General features: G+C 38.4%; 1 protein-coding gene across 1 annotated transcript in view; it reads right to left on the reverse strand.

Moving 5' to 3' along the window:
• Positions 1-7,937: 7,937 nt before the first annotated feature.
• UBE3D (ubiquitin protein ligase E3D) overlaps positions 7,938-22,612 on the reverse strand; it is a 221,342-nt gene continuing 206,667 nt past the window's right edge. Inside the window, exon 10 of the mRNA XM_082633295.1 lies at positions 7,938-8,061. Coding sequence (XP_082489421.1) covers positions 7,996-8,061 — 66 coding nt within the window. The 3' untranslated portion in view covers positions 7,938-7,995. The remainder of the gene's footprint in view (positions 8,062-22,612) is intronic.

The raw sequence follows: 22,612 nt of genomic DNA on the forward strand, positions 1-22,612 counted from the left end.
ATATCCTTATTAATTCCTTTAAAAATAACAATAGTACATCCATTACATATCACATAAATAATATATTTTTTAAAAGTTTATTTCCCAAATAAAAAATATTTAGCAGAGTATCAATTTTTTTTCTATATTAAAAAAAAATCCCTTTTGGGCTTCCCTGGTGGCACAGTGATTGAGAGTCTGCCTGCAGATGCAGGGGACACAGGTTCGTGCCCCGGTCCAGGAAGATCCCACATGCCGTGGAGCGGCTAGGTCCGTGAGCCATGGCCGCTGAGCCTGCACATCCGGAGCCTGTGCTCCACAACAGGAGAGGCCACAACAGTGAGAGGCCCGTGTACCGCAAAAAAAAAAAAAAAAAATCCCTTTTGAGTCTGTATTACTGGACATTCATATCTGCTTCAGCATTCAATTAATTTTGCTATGTTATATTTATATTTATATATTATATTTATAAAGAAAATCTAGCATCTCAAGATCTAGGATCTGGAAAGGAGAGAATATTTTAGCATTCAGATAATTGTGGATCTCTTTCTTTGATATACTACACTAAAACTCAACAAGTGGTCACTTCTGAAAGGTTAACTGCAACATGGAATCAGAAACCTTGTCAATAAACTTTCATTCTGTGTTACATTAAAATCTATTGGTCTAGCTTGCTCTTTGAATGGATCTCTTACCCGTGCATGATTTGGCAACATTTGGAGCATACTGATGCACTGAGTTATGGCAATCTTCCAAATGTTGATGCATTTCATTATACAACATCAAAAACATCAATTAATATCACCACCAATCTCATCAGGAAAGTTTTTACATATTGGATTAAGCTCATGGTGGCAGATAAGTTTTCCAAAATTCAAATTTTCACTTGATAAGTCAGAAGGAGAAAGACAAATACTATATGATAACACTTATATGGTGGAATTTAAAATATGGCACAAATGAACATATCTACAAAACAGAAACAGACTCACAGACATAGAGAACAGACTTGTGGTTGCCAAGGGGGAGGGGGGTGGAGGAGGGAAGGAGTGGGCGTTTGGGGATTAGCAGATGCAAACTAGTATATATAGGATGAATAAACAACAAGGTCCTACTGTATAGCACAGGGAACTATATTCAATACCCTGTGATAAACCATAATGGAAAAGAATATGAAATAGATTGTATATACATATGTATAACTGAATCCCTTTGCTGTACAGCAGAAAATAACACAACATTGTCAATCAACTATGCTTCAATAACATAAAATAAAATTTTACCATTGGCAACAAATGATGTCAGTTGTTTTCCTTGAAGTGACAGGACCAATTCATTCATTTCTTTTTAAATGTCAGCTAAATATTCATGTCTCAATACTAGTTATCTGTAGTCATTTTATCAAGTGAAAAGGAAACATTTCCTGGTGTTCCAGGAAAAACATGCCTAGTTCAGCTACAACTCGACTCCACAAGTGATTTTCTTCAAAATAGCCATCCTACTTCACATGCAGGAGAAGTGTTTGTGCAGTTTCCATTTACCCACATAGATTATTAAAAATATGTGTGCTCAATAGTCAAGATTTAATAATAATTTTTACTGCCCCATTGAGAACATTACTAAGTAAAATTGGCTTTTTGCTTGTTTATTGTTGTTTTACTGCAAGTGTGTGACAGTGAAGAATACAATGACAACTAGTACAGCTTGGACCCACTCCCTTGATTTGTGCTAAGGCACCAGCAGTTTTACCCACCATTTGATTTTGCACCATCATTATTTGACCACAGAAAGTGTTCATTTATTTCTTGAAAATACTACTATTTTCTGCAATGGTGTTCCATGGAACATATTTGGAAAAAGCTGTATTAAATACCCCCTTTATTCCTTTCCAACTCCTAAATCTATGAAAGAATTTATGGTTGCACAAATCTGCCATTATCTCTTTGAACTGACATATATTTAGTGGGTGGGGACATTTTTACCAGTTTTCATTAGGCTTCAACGTTCTTTCCTCTAATTTACACATCAAGTTTTTTTTCTTTTGCGGTACACGGGCCTCTCACTGTCGTGGACTCTCCCATTGCGGAGCACAGGCTCCAGACGCGCAGGCTCAGCAGCCATGGCTCACAGACCTAGCCACTCCATGGCATGTGGGATCTTCCCGGACCGGGGCACGAACCTGTGTCCCCTGCATCTGCAGGCAGACTCTCAACCACTGAGCCACCAGGGAAGCCCACAAATCAAGTTTTGACTGAGGTCTGTAGTACCTAACACAGTGCCTGCAACAAGAGTATGTTCTGAAAATGTTTATTTCATTATACTTTATCATTTTAAAAGAGGATTTGAGGCATTTTACCAAAACATACAATATAACAAATGCATTTTAAAAATATGATCAAACAAAAAATTGCACCATGTCAGGGCCCTCAGCATAGTGGATATGCAGTATGTTTACAACGTGGTTAATGCTCCTGTTCTGACTGATGGCCGTGATCAGAAGAATTTTTGGAACTATTTGATTTTCAAGGTTATAAATACCTCTCAATAAAATTCTAATACACAAATAGCCATATCGAAATTATAAATTTAAATCCATTTGGGGGGGCTATGTTAATCACAGATAAAATCAGTCTAATTAAAGCTGTGACCCAGCCACACCAAAAGTTGCCTCTAGGAGAAATCTGAACTATTAATACTTTACCTTACTGTACCATACAAGTACCATAGAGAGGAAAGAGGAATAAACAGAATGAAATAACATTTTAGAAAAAGTGAAGCATGAACAATTATAAGAAGTGAGTTGAAAATTTGACTCAGAACTTCCTCATGGTCAAAAAAGCCATTAAATCTCACTCAGAAAGAAAAGCCACATTATGAACTTGGGTTTTAATAAGAATTAGGCAAAAAAAAAAAAAAAAAAAAGAATTAGGCAGAAGAGAAGTCAGGGTCATAGCAAGTGGTCCCCATCCATATCCAGAGGTGGGTTGAGACAGTTTAATAAATATTAGATATAGATTTCTGTTTCAATTTATGAGTAGTAAAATATTACTTCCCTATAATTTTATTATTTCACTCATAATTTTAATAAAACCTACCTTTTAAAATAAAATCTACTTATGATTGTAGCTGTGAGGAACCAAGTTGTCCAAGTGTCCAAGGGGATTATCTGCCTCATTCATTGAACAAGTTAAAATCCCTCAAAGTTTTACTACAATAACTCAAGAATCATAATAGCAGCACATGCCAATCATTCTAGAAGGATTAAAGTTTGTAAAGAAGTCTATATTTGTTACTCTATTAATTTACTTATTCAGGAAAGATTTATTGAATATCTTTTGTGTACAAAACCACTGGCTGTGAGGTATGAGCATCAACATAAGACTTTCATGTTTCCTTGGGGTCAGGTATCCAGGTGTGATAACTCATGCAAATAATTTTCCCCCCAATATAAAAATACTTGAGAAGTAGCTGAGAGCAAGCAAGTTTTGCATTCACTAGGGATCATCTTTGACCATTGTGTACAGGGCTTGGATAAGAGCTCATATTAAGTAGATGTGCTAATTTAGATTTGGAACTGTATAGCACAATGTGAAATGGAGACACACACACACAGGAATATTACTCAGCCATAAAAAAGAATGAAATAATGACATTTGAAGCAACATGGGTAGACCTAGAGGATATCATGCTAAGTGAAGTAAGTCAGACAGAGAAAGACAAATACTGCATGATTTAACTTCTATGTGGAATCTACAAAACAAAACAAATGAACAAACACAACAAAACAGAAATAGATTTATAGATACAGAGAACAAACAGGTAGTTGCCAGAGAGGAGGGGTGTAGGGAGAGGAAAGAAATAGGTGAGGGAGATTAAGAGGTACAAACTTCCAGTTACAAAATAAATGAGTCAAGGGGATGAAATGTATAGTGTCAGGAATATAGTCAATAACATGTAATATTTTATCAGGTGGCATATTTTAACTAGATTTATCATAGCAATTATTTTGAAATGTATAGAAATATAGAATTACTATGTTGTGTACCAGGAACTAACACAGTGTTGTATGTCAGTTATACTTAAAAAACAAACAAACAAACCCACAGAAAAAAAGATCAGATTTGTGGTTACCAGAGATGGGGGTGGGGGAGGGGAATTGGATAGTCATTCAAAAGGCACAAACTTCCAGTTATAAGGTAAATAAGTACTAGGGATGCAATGTACGACATGATAAATATAATTACCACTGCTGTAGGTTATATATGAAAGGTGTTAAGAGAGGAAATCCTGAGTTCTCATCACAAGAGGAAAGATTTTTTCTATTTCTTTAATTTCATATCTTTATATGATGATGGATGTCTGCTAAACTTATTGGATAATCATTTCATGACGTATGTAAGTCAGATCATCATGCTGTATACCTGAAACTTATGCAGTGCTATATGTCAATTACCTCTCAATAAAAATGGAAGGAAAAATCAATCAGTTAATTAAAAATCTCCAACTCTGTCAGCTAACTGACCAAGGAGGATTTATAATAAGGAACCTTAAGAATGTGTCTTACTTGTCCTGAGTAGCATTTTGAGGGCTGGAAGGAATTACATATCTGAAGGATATATCCAGAGCCTCAGGAATTACATCACTTACCACAAATGGGCCTCACAAAAACAATGATGGTAGATGACTTGTAGCACAGTGTTTTGTGATTTGTACTGAACAATCTATTTGGACAAGAATAAAATTCAGGCAGAATTAGACTTGCTGAAATTCTCTAATAATCATTAGAAACCCTGCTACCATTTTTGGTATGATGTGTTCCAGACACTGAGCAAATCTCTACAAACCAAATGAAACTGATGTTAACATCACCATTTTACCAATAAAGAAACTGAAAATCAATCAATGAAGTAAATAATTTGTAGAGGTCACATAGCCAAAAAACAGAAGAGGTAGGAAACAAATACAAGTCTGTCTTATTTCAAGTTCCATGCTTGTAAACGCTATGCAGACCCACCCTTAAAAAACTATTTATATTCTGCCAATTTCTGAAGAGGATTTGCAGGTAAAACCTAGGCTACTAGGGAAGCTGACATAATTTTAATTTACCTTCCTCAATGCTCCTTTGTGGAATCCAAATAAGGCTCTCCCTCTATACATAAAATTATTTATCCTAACACTTGTACAGTCTTACCTTGGTGTTGAGCTTTCTGCCCAGAAGTTAAAGCAAGCAATTTAGCTATGACTGTGTTAGAGAAACGACAGAGAAGAAAACATGACTAACAAAAATGTAATTTTTGTCTTGGCCTCCATTCATTTAACAAATATTTATTGAGTAGCTTCTTCACATCAGGAGCTGTTCTTATGCACTGGGGATACGACTGTAGGCAAATAAAAGGATCTTTGCTTTCATAGAACATCCAGTGGGCAAGAAAGACATTTAACAAAAATAATATAATATGAATAAACAAACAAAGAAACAAAAACTAAGAAAGAGGCTCTATGGAAAAAGAATAAGAATCTATGAGGGCCTATAATGAATGAAGGCTTTAAATTCAGGGAAGCCTTCCCTGAGGAAGGGACCCTTTAGCTGAGATCTAGGTATGATATAGTACTAACACTACATAAAGAGGATGAGGTTCAAGAGAGAGCATTCTATAAAGAGAGGCTTGGTTCTTCCCTGGTGGTCCAGTGGTTGAGACTCCGTGCTCCTAATGCAGGGGGCCCAGGTTTGATCCCTGGTTGGGGAACTAGGATCCTGCATGGTGCATGGTGCAACCAATAAATAAATAAATAAATAAATAAATAAATAAATAAATAAATAAATAAATAAACAAACCAGTGGCTATGTAAATCAATCACACTACAAATAAAAATAAAAATAAGAGAGACTTACTTGTGCAAAGGTCCTGTGGTTGAAGGCAAGACGGCAGCATTGGGAACCTGAAAGAAGGCTCTGTAGATACAGGGAAGAGAGCAAGAGCGAGAGTGTGAAGGGAGTTGTAAGAATCTGTGAAAGGTGGCATATAGGACCATAATGATCTTTTTCTTTATTCTAAAAACAATGTAAAGCTAATGGAAGATTTTAAGAAGAAAGGATGGGCTGACATAGAATAGATGTGGATAGGCCACATGAGAAGCAATTATGATAGGTCAGACATGAGTGCATGGTAGCTTAGACAAGAGTGAGGTTGGTGGAAAGGGCGAGAACAGGAACATTTTGAGAGATATTCTCTATGATCAAATACAGTGATATGTTGGTGGTATGTTGGATGTAGACAGTGAAGGAAAAGTCAGCATCAAGAAAAACTCATGGGTTTCTGGCTTGTGCAAATGGTCTGATGAGATTATCATTCATCGAGATAAGAAATACTGAAAGAACATTATGTTTGGGGAAATGGCAAGACTCTAACTTCAGAGCTGGACATGTGGAGTTTAAGGTACTTTTGAGGGTATCCAAGAGAAGTCAGTGGGCAGTTGGACATACGGGACTGGAATTAGAAGCGAGATCTTGAATGAAAATAGAAATTTCCAGTCATCTAGACATCCACAGTAATTGAACCAGAGTTCTATCTGAGATTGCTTCGGGAAGGACTAGCGCATGAGGACAAAACGGAGGGTGGAGAACAAGCCCAGGACAGTGCTCGAGGAAGAGGAGTATGTGTAAAGAACACAGAAGAGCTGTCCAGAAAATATAAGAGGGAAACAGAAGGATATTAGAGGATATCAAGAGAACTAAGGGAAGAAATCATTTTAAAAGGAGGCTGTGGTCATCAGTCATTGAGTGTCAAGATTATCAGTTGAATTCGGCTACATGGAAGAAAGACATCATGGCCTTCACAAAAGGTATTCTGGTGGACTGATGAGAGCATAGTTAGATGGTTATGTTCTGAGAGTAGTAAAGAATGAGCAAGGATTATAGACAACTCTTCAAGAAATCTGGTTGTGAATGGGGAGAGGGGAAATAAGACAGAAGCTTCTAGGGATATGTGAAGTTTAAGAATTTATTTTACCTGGGAGAGACTTAAACAAGTATAACCGTGCATAGATATGATCCATACTCATGGTGGAGGTGAAGACTGTGATCCAGGTGCCAAAACTGTCAACAAATGAAAGCGACCCAGAAGCTTCCAGATGACAGGAACCAGAAGGGGGTGGGGTGACAGAGCTGAATGGCACCGGCTTTAAAGGAAACAACTTTTCTTATAAGCAGGTAAGGGAGTACTAAGTTAGAAGAAGCAAAGAGAACATCAATTCCATCTCTAAACACAAGGTATGGAATGTGAGTGGTAGAAGAATAAAAGCCACCACTTTGAGATGGCCACAAGGAATGCCCCATCCTTGGGAAAAAGCCTGGTTTCTATTAAGGCAAGAGGGTCTTGGGAAAACTATGAAGAGGCTATGACATAAGGGCATCTGTCTATTAGACGCAAATCCTTGAGATCAAGGATTATTTCTGTATTGACAAAATAGTTTAGACCTATGCTTCTCAAACTTTAGTATACACCAGAATAACCTAGAGGACTGCTTAAAACAGTTTTTTTTTTGTCCCATCCTTACAGCTTCTTATTTAGTAGACCTCAAATGAACTCAAGGAAGGATGTGCCTTTCTAATAAGTTCCCAGGTGATGCTGATGCTGCATTCTTAATTTTTTGAGGAATCTCCATTCATGATCAAGCTATTCTACTTCTGGGTATTTATCTGAAGAATATGACAGCACTAATTCTAAAAGATACATGCACCCCAGTGTTCATACAGCATTATTTACAATACCCAAGATATGAAAACAACCTAAGTGTCCATCGACAGATGACTGGGTAAAGAAGATGTGATACATATCTTCTTTAGTCCAACTGTGATGGATAGCTCTTCTAAGCAGAAACCCAGGAGTACAAGTTACTTCTTCCTTGTAGTGATGCCATCTGGAACATGTGGCCTCCAAGGTCACATGGCAAAGAAGAGAGACCTGGAGAGTCATGTGATATGTTCTCAGGAGTCAAGTCTGGAAGTAGTTTATATCACCTCTGCAGAGATTTCATTGGCCAGAACTTAGTCACATGGTCCAAACATAATAGCGAGGGAGTCTGGGAAATGTAAAGGAGAACATGGATGTCTTGTGAGCATAAACAATCTCTCTCAAAGCATCTTCTGTCTCTAACTTCAGCAGAGAGAACAATGCTAGTCAAGATCCAGAGCTCAGTATATGCTGACTACTGGTTTAATAAATAGAATTGAATTGAATAATTATTGACTGAAATCTGGGTTTTAGTTTTCCTTTAGACACACAAAGCACCCCTTACAACTAACCATTGTTATCCACGCATACCCTTCAACACACACACACAAATCATGCCTTTGCTGAGTTAGCTTTTCTGTCCTTGCCTTACATTGCTACACTTGGGACATTCACAGATTGAAGTGATATGAACACGTTGAGATGGAAAAGAAAATTACACTGATGAAAAATACCAACCCTGAAGCATGTTCACTCCCCTTTGCTGTGAATCTGGACACTTGAAGGAGAGTATTTAGTTCAACAAGCAGCCTCCTTTTTGAGAAGCTTACGCCTTTGGGATGCTTCACTTCCTGTATTACCTTCAAGGCCTTTATTATATCTGAGGACGGTGACGGCCAAGTGACAGGAGAGCTGACAGTTCTATCAGCTGTAGAAGCAGGACAGGTCAGTCAAGACTTTTCACTTCTCTAGGTAATGAGCTGAGTTACCGAAGGCAACCCAGATTTCAGCAGGATGAGCTGCAGCGTCTTGTTACAAGATAAAATGGGCTCTTGAAGTCTGCTTTTATACTCAGAGATCCTCGGTCACTACTTGAAACGGAGAGTGTTAGTCCTGTTTCAAACTTGCCCTGCCAGCCTTTGGGAGCACCTTGTGCGGAGGACAGAAATACACACTGGGAGGGAGAGAGCAATTTTCTGGGTTCTGAGGTGTCAAGAGAGCACACTTTCTCCTCAACCACTTGTGGTCTTTCAGGAAGGAAAAGATCTTCTGATGGGTACTGAAGATAAAAGAGGTTATGTTTTAATAATGTACATCTTACTTTGAATCACCAATTGAAGCACAGGTCTCACAATGCTAAAGAATTACTTTGTTCAAGAAGCACATCTATTGGGGAGAAAATGAGAAAACTTTATGAAAAATAGTGAAAGACATTCCAGTGTGAAGTAAAAATGTATTATTCGATGTCTCAGTACAATTTGTGTGATGGGGTAATTCTAGTTAAAATGTAGTTAGATTGGCATTTTATCAGAAATATAATTTTCACAGCATATCATAGACGATGCATTAGAACATGTATCTAGCTGCGGCTTTGAATCTTTGCACAGTATAAATCTTATTTATCTTCAAGTTCTCATGATAGTGACCAAAGGAACAAAAAGTTCATTTCTTAATACTTGACCTTGGTGAGATGACTTTCAAAGGGAAGCTGAGACAATTGTAGCGACTGTCACTGAGTTCCCTTTTCAGGCATAAAAATACAGTGAGGTTTGCACAAACGCGATCAGCCTTCAGATACCTACACGCCCCAGGAAATGACTGGCTGAATGAGACTGTATTTGTAAAATGCCAATGTGGCTTAAGAGCTCCTTTGCTGGGAGAAGTTGCTATTTCAGGAATGAATGTCTTACTTTTTAATACTCTGCAGTGGAGATCTGGGAGCCAGCACTGTCCAAAGATCTCACCAACACACACCACGCCACAGGTCACGTTTATTAAGGTGTTATTGTCCTTTAAAAACATGAAAATGGTATTGTTCTGGAATCAATTCTGCACTCAATAAATATTTATTGGTGCCTATTATGTCCAATGAAAATAAGTCTACATAATTTTTAGTGAGTGCACAGAAAACTGAAAACATGAGGCTCAGAATCAGGGTTCACGTTTCAGTACATGGATAGAGAGAGCAGTTCTAAGAAAGAAAATATGTCAAATTGCATTGGAAGGTTTGTTCAGGCACTGTCGTTGTAATGGAAAGCATTTTTATGAATTTTTTAATTAGCAAGACTTGGGTTTCCCCATCATCCTATCATTTTCTATTTGTGGGATCATGGGAAAATTACTTAAGGCTCAGTGAGCCTCAGTTTCCTCATCTGTAAAAGAGACATAATATTATGTACCTTGTAGAGTTGCCATGAGGATTAAATGAAAGATATATGAAAAAGCCAAGTATGTAGTAAATGCTCAATAAATAGGAGCCATAATTGAGCTACAGTTGTTATTATTCAGCCTTCTGTGAAGAGGTGACTGTATTAAATGTTCTTTGTCAAAAAGAATACAATTTCTAAATAAAAAGTGCTATAGACTGAATGTCTGTGTCCCCCCATAATGCATATGTAAAAACCCATTCCTCAATGTGATGGTAGTATTTGCAGGATGGGCCTTAGAGAGGTGATTAGGTCATGAGAGTGAAGCCTTCGTGAATGGGGTTAGTGCCCTCATAAATAAATGAGACTCCAGAGAATTCCCTCACCCTTTCTACTATCTGAGGACACAGTGAGAAGATGGCCACCTGTGAACCAGGAAGCGTGCCCTTACCAGACACCAAATCTGCCAATGCCTTGATCTTGGACTTCCCAGCCTCCAGAACTGTGAGAAATAAATTTCTGTTGTTTATGAGCCAGTCTATGTGATTCTGTTATAGCAGCCCAAACAGATGAAGACAAAAAAGCTTTCTTTGTAAAAATTTTAAAAGGATCTAAATGCATGATAATATATTTGTATAACTGCTAACATTAAATATACATTAGCTTGTAAAGGCTTGTTAGCCCAAAGAGCTGGTTTATATTTCAAAAGAAATGAGGATGAAAAATAAGAGGAAATGAATTCTGACTTGCTATTTGATTATACTTTCTATTGTATATTTGGATTTTTAAATTTCCATTGACCTTTAAATTAAACTGTTTATGTGTCACAGAGTATATTCTGAGCATTCTTTTAGACAAGTCCCTAGGCAATTTAAAAGAACCATGTTAAGGCTGGATATGAACTACAGTATACACGCTGAAATTTATCAAACACCATATGAGAGAAATATGACTCCTGAGTCACGGAAGCCAAAGAATTGCAAAAGTAGAAAGTTATTTTAAAATTTGCTCATTTTTTAATTAGCTCCTATAACATCATTCATCATAAAGTGTGAGAGACCTGTTCACAAATATCAGAATTTGAAGGTCACATTTGTATATATTATACCTGCTAGGTTTTCTCTATCTGGCCAATTGTCTAGAAGTAGGTTGTTTTTTCGCATGGACCAGACATACATTTTTAGAGTTCTCAAAAAATTTCATTTCTAGAAGGTTATGGTCACAGTTCCTGAAAGAAGAACTTCTTTATTTAGAAGCCTATTATCTTTTTAATGGAATAAAAAAGGTTTATATACCTCAATATTTGCCCTCAATATTTGCTTTCCTTTTTAACAAAATTATTTATTGATTACAATAAACCTAAATCATCAGGAAAAGATACATTATATTCAATACGCATTTTAATACATCTTATATTTTATAAAATGTTCTTTTGAAAATTATTTATGATATTTCTTGGAGTAAGCATCATTTATTTGCAAGTTTAAGAAACAAGAATTTTTTGAAAAAATTTAGAAAATTTTTTAGAAAATCATGATCTATTTAATATTAATATATAATTTTTATGACCACGTAATTTATTCTGAAAGAAGAACTTTAAAAGACACATATTGTAAAGAAATTAATATGTCTTTTACCAATACGAAGGTCTGGATTTCATCTTCCATACTGTTTGACAGAGTTAAATGTCAGAAATCAGGAACAAAGCTTAAACATTCCATGCCATCTCTGACAAGGGTGTAAATTTAAAGGCTGTCAACACATTCAGTTTTTAAAAAGAAAGTAGGCTTCCTGGCAGTCACATTTTTCCACCACTGATGACTCTGACTGTATCCAGAGAGGATGTGAACCAGCAAAGCAGAGCCAGGCAAGGAAGGAGCAGGACAAAAGGAAGTGAGAAGCATAATAAGGGAAAGAGAAAGAGAAAAAGAACAGTTTGAAAACCAAGAATAGAAATCATCACGTTATTTTTCCAACTGGCTCAACTACAAAGAGAATTCAAGAAAATCAGAACTATTTCCTCAGTAAGATGTGATAAATAAACAAAAGGAGGAGCCCCTTCAGGTCAAGTGTTTTTAACTTAGATGCGATTGTCCTCGCGTGGGAAGAGGCACCCAAGGCCAGTGTTTTAAAATCACATTCTAAATAGATTACCTTTCATATTTTAGTTTTAGGAGTGGCCATACATTTGGACTCTTATCAAATCCAAGCCGTGGACACTAAAAGTAACAAGGTGACATCTCTAATGAACTGATTTAAGGAATGAAAGCAGGATTTGGGAAACTAATTGGATTTCTTAGCTAATTTGCCCTGTTAGAAATAAATGAGATTCATTTCTTCCCCAGAAGTAAATTTTAGAACTAGGACTCATCTATGCTAATTTATAGACAGATATCTGGTTGTGTTCCGGCCTTTATACACATTACTACATCTGTATATTCCCTTATAAAAAATACTAAAATGAACAACCACACCGAAAAGATTAGTGGTCATCTGTTCAGATCACACATTTCTATAGAAGCCAAGCATGAATAGGTAATCGTATTTATATTGTTACGATAGGATACTATTAAAACAGATGTATTTAGGCAAACTGTTGTCAAAATATATCTAAATACAACTCCTCACTGAAAGGAACCAGGGCTCCTTGGTAAAATGGTTAATTCCATGGCTGGAACAGGCAAACCTTGAGCCTAGAACATCTTGTGCCAGAAAATGCTCACAGAATGAATGAGGTTTTTTTTGGTTTTTTTTTTTTGTTTTTTTTTTGCGGTATGTGGGCCTCTCACTGTTGTGGCCTCTCCCGTTGCGGAGCACAGGCTCCGGACGCGCAGGCTCAACGGCCACGGCTCACGGGCCCAGCCGCTCCACGGCATGTGGGATCTTCCCAGACCGGGGCACGAACCCGTGTCCCCTGCATCAGCAGGCGGACTCTCAACCACTGCGCCACCAGGGAAGCCCTGAATGAGATATTTTTAAAGGACAAGGAAATCATCTTGAAGGGCTCCCGCTGGCTAAACTGGAGACAAGTAGATCATCAAAATACATAATAGTAGTAATAGATTATAACCCACTGAACTAAGAAAACCTGGGACAAGACAGTTATAAGTAAACAAAGTGAAAGTCTGGTGAGGAACTGGCATTTACATAGTCTCATGGCACATCCCCACAAAATATTTGGTAATTACAGAAGGAAAAAGATAAGCCTCTGGGAAACCCTGGCAGACATCACCTTAATCAAGAGAAAGTGAACCTCATCAGTGATGGGACAAATCAGGATTGGTACCCCTTAACAGCATGCAGTGAGAAGAAGCCAGCATCACTTCTGTGATGTTCCTGCTAAGATGCTAATCTGAATCAAATCATGAAGAGATATGAGACAACACCAACTTAGGGACATTCTACCAAAATACTGACCTGTAACTTCAAAAGTATCAAGGCCACGAGAATCAAGGAAAATCCGAGAAAGTGGTCCAGACGGAATGAGACTAAAGAGACCTGGTAACTAAATACAACCCATGATTCTGAGCTGGATTCTTTGGCTGTAAAGGACATTATTGGGACATTTGGCAAATGGTGTCTGAAGACTAGATAGCAGTACTTTATCCACGTTAATTTCCAGGCTTTGATGGTTGTTATGGGCTGAATTATGACCCTTCTCAAGTTTGTATGTTGAAGTCCTAACTCCCAGTACCTCCGAGAGTGACTGCAATTGGAAATAGGGCCTTTAAAGAGATGATTAAGTTAAAATGAGGTTGTTGGCGGGGGGTAGGGGGGATCTATTCCAATCTGACTGGAGTCCTTATAAGAAGAGGAGATTAGGACACATGGAGAAACACCAGGGATGTGCGTGCACAGAGAGGAGGCTGTCTGCCTGCCAAGGAGAGAGACCTCAGAGGAAACCAAGCCTGCCAACACCTTGATCTTGGACTTTCAGCCTCCAGAACAGGGAGCAAAATAAACTGCTGTTGCGTAAGCCAGCCAGTCTGGGGTATTTTTTCATGGCAGCCCCAGCAAACTAATACCATGGTTATATTGTGGTTATGCAGGAAAATGTCCTTGTTTGTAAAAAAATTAACTCAAGTAACAGTAACTCAAGTACTCTCAAATGGTTCAAGAAAAAACATTCTTTGAAATTGACCTGTAAATGTTCTGTAAGTTTGTGATTGTTTCAAAATAAATAAAAATAAATATATATTTTAAAATTATATATATATATATATATATATATATATATATATATATATATATATATATATATATATACCCATATGTATATGGGCTTAAAAGTCCCCAAAAGAATTGTTTGCAGAGTTGAGAGAAGAACACAAAGGTTTCGGACACACACAAAGTGCTGCTTTGCTGTTCCAGATCATTGCCAATGACAGGCTGAAAGGAAATGGGTTTAAACTGAAAAATTAAATATAAGGGTGGAAATGTACATAATCTTCTTTTAATGAAATAGTCTATAAAGGCCTCTATAAATAGAAAATTCCTTAAATTTTATTCTCCTCCTTAACTGGTTCGAGCACCCGTCTTCATCCTCTGTAAGCTGTGGTTTCAAACTCTTTCAATCTTGTGAAGGTCCTTGATTATGTCAACTGGTAAAAACAGAGTCACTCTGGATAAAATAATGGTTCTGGATGAAATAAAGTCATGTTCACTCAGCCTACCTTTTCCTTCCCTCATGAGCTCAGGAATTCTGGGATGTCCACAAAGTTTGTGAGGCCTCTTCCTACAAGGGCTCCTTTGGCTTTCTAGAAAGAGCTGTGTAGATTTTAGGTCTTTATCGCTACACACACTCAGGATTTCGTGAGCATAAATATGGGTTGGGGAGTGTCCATGGCAAAAGGTTGGCACCATGCTGACAAGAAGGTGGCACTGACACCTGGATGTTGCTGACCCTTCAGGGCTAGCCTTCAATTCCCCCCCAGGCTACACCTTGTCTTGGTGGTCCAGAAAACCTCTAAAAGATCATGTTGTAGTGTCTGTCTGGGCCTAACCAGAATACTTCTGAGCCTACCTTGGGGAGTTAGGGCACTCTGGGGCATTGACAGGAGTGGTACGTGTTGGAGAACTGAAGACCTGAACTGCCCAACTCAAGACGATCTAGACTGGGAGTTGGCACTCAGAAGGCTTCCAAGATAACAATGAGCTCCTGAGTCTCTCCTGCTCTAAAAACCACATCCCTCTAAAACAGCCTCAGGAGCGCCAGGGTGGACTGCATTCTTGTTCAAAAGTATTCACTACTCCTCTCCGGGGAACGACTATACTTTCCTACCCCATTGATGGCAGGCTTGGTCTTGTGATTTGTTCTTGGCTGTTAAAAAATGTCAAAGTGACACGTCACTTCTGGACAAAAGCTTTAAGAACTAGTACGTGATTTGCTGTCTCTTTTCCCTCTGTTACAAAACTGGCAGTACTCCAGATAGAGGCTACTGCATCAGCCTGATCCCAAAGATGATGGGGAGCAGAGTTGTAGCTCACTCATGATGGACCTGTACATACTGTTAATGTAGTGTGGATTAAAAATAAATCTTTGGGTTGTAGGCCATTTAGATTTTGGAGTTGTTTGTTAACACAGCAAACCTAGCCCATACTAACTAATACACTATCCAATTACCTAGAATCATTTCATAAAAAGCACAAAGTTTATTGTTCTAATAAGTACTTTGGAAAGTTTAGATTGAATACCATATATTCAGTCTGGCATTTTAAAAGAGATTCTGTAAAAACTTGTGCTATATTGCTTTGGTCTATGAAGTCATCACTTGCTGGAGAGCTAAAGGTAACAAGGTTTTAATACCCATAGTTTGGGGTCACAAACATCACCTCAAAAGTATACATTCAAGCAGGGCTTTTCTCTTAACCTGCCAGTCAAAGAACACATGCTCATTTTTTGCCCTTCTTTATATCACAAGTTAGGTTATCCACATTTTTGGAAACAATTGTCCCCCAATCACAAATACCTGGAGGTCATAAGATTTTCTGTCACTTAGAGATCCACGACCCCAGCTATGTCTCAGTCCTAGTGAACTTTAAAGCACCAGAAAGCTCATGTTTCTAACCCCCATCTGAGAACATGGCATTCAAAGGCCCTGTGTGGGTAAATCACACCATCACAAGCAGGGGGGAACATTGGTCTTAGCCACTTGCTCCTATATTTGACTAGAAGAAAGATCCGATTCAGACGATTATCCTCCTGGGAAATGACTATCTTACTATACCAAATTATAATAAAATTCATTTCTAAAACTCAACAGTAAGATCTAAACAATGTTCTTTTACAATTTTTTTAGTGATTTTTTAAACAAAATTAATAAAAATAGGAAAAATATGTAACCATGACTATATAACAAAGCAGTTAGAGTTCTTCCATGGAGGAGAATTTGTTTTTCTTTCAGTGGACTAGATGTTAATTCCCAAGGGAATCATTTGGAAATTTAAAACAGGAGGTAACAGATTGTCCCTACTGGCTCAGAGAGGTTATTTGGCTAATATAATCGTGTTAATGACACTGGAATTTCACCCAGAAATAATAGCTCGGCTCTGCCAGGGACTGATACGATTTTCTTTAATTCAAAAGGTCAGGCTAAGGTTTTTCTTAATTACTGTAAAACAATATTTCTCAAACTGTACCCCTTGAAACAGGATTGTCCTGTAAGCTATTAATAAGAATTATGTGAGAGAGGGATGTTAATGAGTATTCTATGAGAAATTTTCAAATAACTTTGTGAAATGCTGAATACCATATCATCTCCTTGTTCCAAATGACATTAGCATATTAAGACCCTGAAAAGTCTTGTGGGAAAGGAACCTGCTTAACAACGTTTAACCAAGTGACTTACAAAATTATAGGGAGCACCGTATAACATCCCTGGGAACTAATAATTCTCTGGATGTACTAAAAGATTAAATCTGTATAAGTACCACAGAATAGTCAGCAGGGTAGAGACAATCCTCAAAACTGTCTCAGGTCCCTAGGGAATTCAGACTCTGTGTGACCAAAGACATACTAGTTGGAAGAGACACAACTTGGAGCAAGTGTAGCCCACATGATATCAGGCATGAAATGGTAAAACAGAAATGCTCCTAAACTATTCCTGCGGCACTGCAAGTAGGGAGTTGTTGGTGTCACATAGGAAGTATCATCAGGCTACACAAGGGGTGGATCCATTTCCAACTTCCACTGCAATTTGCAAGTGGTTCCAACCAAGAGAGATTCACACCCTCTCTTACCACCCCTAACCCCCAGCCTCAACACCATAGTATGTAGAATGCTAATCCAACAGGAAGAGCATAGTTGGAGAGCATGAGAATTAGAGATACAGACATCTACCGCATGCGTCACAAAGCCATTCCTGGGGTTACCAGGCAATCAATCATATTGTATGTGATTAGCATTTGAGAGCCAGTGACCTCAGCTGATTGCAATCTTCATCTCTGCTGGCTTCAGTTGTTCAGAACTGTCATGCTTCCTGTCCAGTATGCTACATGGGCTTCTGCTATGCTAAGTACAGATCCTTAAAGCTCTATCATCTCCTGGTGTCTTGAGAGTTCAGTAGACTCTTCTGAAGTAAGAACACAAATGTTTCTTCCAAGGAGCACTCTTACTGGCTGGACAGGGACAGATTCAAGTGTGTGTAACAGCCTCTGTGTTATATGTGCAATCACAACTTCCTCAGACCCTGAGCATATCAAACATTGTTTCACAAAACCTGAATTCCATTGTCTTCCACACCCATTATCCACAAGACATGTCTGTAAACCTCTGAACTTCCCTGGAAGTCACAGCTCAAGACAGGTTGTTAATACTGTGGTTTTCCAGATTCTTTGGTCCCTATGTACGTCACTGGGTGCAAACAATTACTTGAGGGAATTACACATTTCACACATTACATTCAGTCCAGTCTCAGTTCCAGACCATTTATGACTCTTTATATGTATGTGAGTTTCATTTCTGTGTATGGGTTTAGTTATTCTTAACAAAATTGTTATATGGAGATGCCAGGATAGGCTGACTACATCCTTGGCCAATAGAGTCAAGAGTCTGAGTCACTTTGTAGAATGCTCTCCAGTCATGCTGAACATCACACCACACAACCACAAGTTTACTGGGTTTTTTCCCCCCTGGGGTATTCACAACCACACAGAAGTACTCTTTTTTTTTTTTTTTAAGATTTTTTTCTTGATGTGGACCATTTTTTAAGTCTTTATTGAATTCGTTAAAACATTGCTTCTGTTTTGGTTTTTCGGCCGTGAGGCATGTGGGATCCCAGCTCCCCGGCCAGGGATCGAACCCACACCACCTGCATTGGAAGGCGAAGTCTTAACCACTGCACTGCCAGGAAAGTCCCCACACAGAAGTAGTTTTAACTTTCAGGTCAAAAGACAATATTAGTGAAGCCGATTGGCCCCCATAAGCTTTAGCACATTCGCATTTCAATTTTGCTACTCCCTTTCTCCTGTTTGCACAGGGAGTCCACCTTAACAAATCACCTTTTCCCACACAACACTAATTTTTTTCTACCCTCTTGCAACCTGAAGATTTTCTCTCCTGACCACCTGAGCCTGAACTTTTCATCCCAGATCCCAAGTTCTCATTCACATGTGAAGTTACTGTCTTTGTTTAGGGGCTTCCTCCCCTTATCTGAGGCAATGGTCAGAATCTCTCAAGGTTTCTGTTACTGAAAAGACCACCAGCCTTGCAGCTGAAAATTCTAACTGGAAGCAATAATGAATTTACAACACTTAGACCAAACTCTTGAAAAATAAGTTAAATATAATTGATTGACTTTAAAAAAACTGCAAATCATTACTAGATGATATCTTAATATTTTGGCTATAATATGTTGTTCCTAAAATTTTTTTCAAAATATTATTGTGACTAAATATAACAGGGATTTGTTAATGATTTTAATTATATTTTATTTGCACATTTAATAATAATTATTTATTGTTTTAAACATATATTTTATTTATATTTTTAAATTATCTATAATTATTTTATCTATTTTTTATACATATTCAAACTATATTTAGTGCTACACTCTTTTTTAAGACAAAGAGCTTCACAAAACATAAATCTTTGATGTAAATTTCCTCACATAACAACCTTATTAGCAACAACTATACATTTATTTATTTATTTATTTATTTATTTATTTATTTATTTATTTATTTTAACTCTACATTTGTGTTTTCCATTTTTTAAAAATTTTATTTATCTTTTTGGCTGCACGGGGTCTTCGTTGCTGCATGCAGGCTTTCTCTAGTTGTGGTGAGTGGGGGCTACTCTTCATTGTACTGTGTGGGCTTCTCATTGTGGTGGCTTCTCTCATTGCGGAGCACGGGCTCTAGGCATGTGGGCTTCAGTAGCTGTGGCACACGGACTCTAGAGTGCAGGCTCAGTAGTTGCGGCACACAGGCTTAGTTGCTCCACAGCATGTGGGATCTTCCTGGACCAGGGCTCAAACACGTGTACCCTGCATTGGCAGGGGGACTCCTAATCACTGTGCCACCAGAGAAGTCCCTTAACAACTATACATTTAGATTCAATTTCTTTCACGTTCAAAACGATTTCCTCATAATCGGGCAAATCTATTGGAAGTTATTACTTCCCTAACACTGGAGTAGCATTTAGTGAGCCCAAAGAATAATGTTCTAGGCACTGGGAAATGGCTTAATAACTGCCATTCCTATGTGATGAAGAGGACCTCAATAGGTAAAAAACTTCTATAGGTTAAAAAAAACCAACAACCCCACACCACCACCATTTCTAGTTATGGGGAAAGGATGACATACTCTTCCCTTAGGCACTGATACTGCTTCTCCCTGTGGAACTGAGCTTAGCCATCTCTGCTTTTCTTCAGGCCCCAAAGTCCTCCTCCAGCCTAAATTGCCAGACACATTGGAGAAGGGGAGAGGAAGCACAGAGAAATACTGGGACATGAGTAGAGAACACACAAGATAAGAGTTGCTTCTTTTTTGAGCCAAGGCCAAGAAAAATAGCCATTGGGGGAGGGGAACAGCAGGTACATGATATTAGGAGAAGGTAGTCAGGGTGATTTTGAAATTATTAAGCATTATCTTAGTCTATTCAGGCTGCTATAACAAAAACATCATAGACTGGATGGTTTAAACAACAACATTTATTTCTCACCAGAGAAATGGCTGGCAAGTCATCAGCAGATTTGGTGTTCAGTAAGAGCCCACTTTTTTGGTTCATGGACAGCCACCTTCTCATTGTGTCCTTACATGATGTAAGAGATGAGGGAACTCTGTGGAGTCTCTTTTATAAGGGCACTAATCTCATTCATGAGATTAACCTAATCACCTAATCACCTGCAAACTGGTTCAGCCAATTACAAAAACTAAAAATAGAACTACCACATCATCCTGCAATCCCACTCCTGTGCATACACCCGGAGAAAAACATGGTCTGAAAGGATACATGCACCCCAGTGTTCACTGAAGAGCTGTTTACAATAGCCAAGAAATGGAAGCAACTTAAATGTCCTTCGACAGAAGAATGGATAAAGAAGATGCATATACAATGGAATATTATTCAGCCATTAAAAAGAATGAAATAATGCCATTTGCAGCAATATGGATGGACCTAGAGATTGTCATACTGAGTGAAGTAAGTCACACAGAGAAAGACAAACATTGTGTGATATTGCTTATATGCGGAATCTAAAAAAACATGATACAAATGAACTTATTTACAAAACAGAAACAGACTCACAGACTTAGAGAATGAACTTATGGTTACCAGAGGGGAAGTGTGGGAGGGAGGGATAGCTAGGGAGTTTGGGATTGACATGTACACACTGCTATATTTAAAGTAGATAACCAACAAGGACCTACTGTATAGCACAGGGAACTCTGCTCAATACTCCGTAATAACCTAATTGGGAAAAGAATTTGAAAAAGATGGGCCTCCCTGGTGGCGCAGTGGTTGAGAGTCCGCCTGCCGATGCAGGGGATACGGGTTCGTGCCCCGGTCTGGGAGGATCCCATATGCCGTGGAGCGGCAGGGCCCGTGAGCCATGGCCACTGAGCCTGTGCGTCCGGAGCCTGTGCTCCGCAACGGGAGAGGCCACAACAGTGAGAGGCCCGCGTACAGCAAAAAAAAAAAAAAAAAAAAAAAGAATTTGAAAAAGAATAGATATATGTATATGTATAACTGAATCACTTTGTTGTACTCCTGAAACTAACACAACATTGTTAATCAACTATACTCCAATATAAAATAAAAAGTTAAGAAAAAAAAATAAGGGCACTAATCTCATTCATGAGATTAACCTAATCACCTAATCACCTCATAACCTAATCACCTCCCAAAGGCCCCCCCACTTCCTAATACTGACACATTGTGGGGTAGGATTTCAACATATGAATTTTTGGGGAATGCAAACATTCAGTCCATAACAAGTATATTTAAAGAAATATAGTGTCATTATTTCAGGTACACACTACCAGGAAGTAGGGCAAGGAACTATAATTACATAAAGTTTCTTAAGGGAATTGCTTTCAATAAAATCTGAGTGACTTATAGTTAATGAATCAATTATTTAAGGATAAATGGGTATTTCTGAAGTGTGTAAGGGTGCTTAAACTGTTTTGTTCTCCTCGAAAATTCAGCAACTGTCTACAGTTTTGTTTATACCATTTATTTTCGGAGTAAAACTTTCTTTACAGCTTCTCCCAGCAGTGGCCTCCTCTCTCCCTGACATGGGCTCTACCACAACAAGGTGTCAACCATGAGCTTCACCTTGAGCCTCCAACTGCTCTGGCACCAAGGCACTTTATCACTGAGTTCTGTTAAAACCTTGAGGCCTGTTGTCTTCCTTGGCCATGGCCCCAAACAGAAGCAACTCTTACCTTCTTTGTTCTCCACTCGTGTCCCAGTGCTTCTCTGTGCTTCCTATCCCCTCCCCACTGTTTCCCTCCTTCCCAAAGTTTTCCACTGAAACAAGCTCTCCTCCATCCTTTAACTATTCACAGAAAGCATCTTCCATCTCTTTTTCCTGGCTTAAAAGCTTTCTCCCCTAAGACTGTTGCTCTCAAAGATTATCAGGCTTCAGGAGATCATTCTAGCTCATTTCTTACTCACTTTACACCTGGAGGTTGGAAAATGGGGTTAGCATTTTCTTAAATCACTTATGCCACTTTCAGACCATTATTTTTTCCTATTTAATAATAATCCCTGCTTAGTTTAGGATGCTGCCATTTGGCTACACCACTTTGGCCCTTCCTCGTCTCTGTCAGTTCTGATCTCCATTCACTCCACCCTCTTCTGCACAGTTTATGGCTCTGATTCTTCCTCAACTCTCCAAGTATAGCCACCAGCCTGTGTGACTTCACATGGGTGACCATCCAGGGCCCTAGACTCTTGGTTCCTCAGAGTTCCATTGATGGGAGCCTCTGTCATTCCATCTACTCCTTCTCACATCACACTGAGGACATCATCATGTCTCAGAATTGCTCCTCTTTTGAATTCATACTCTATACTCTCTCTAACCTCCTAGC

The sequence above is a fragment of the Mesoplodon mirus genome (assembly GCF_964341445.2).
Source record: "Mesoplodon mirus genome assembly, chromosome: 10".
Taxonomy (NCBI): domain Eukaryota; kingdom Metazoa; phylum Chordata; class Mammalia; order Artiodactyla; family Ziphiidae; genus Mesoplodon; species Mesoplodon mirus.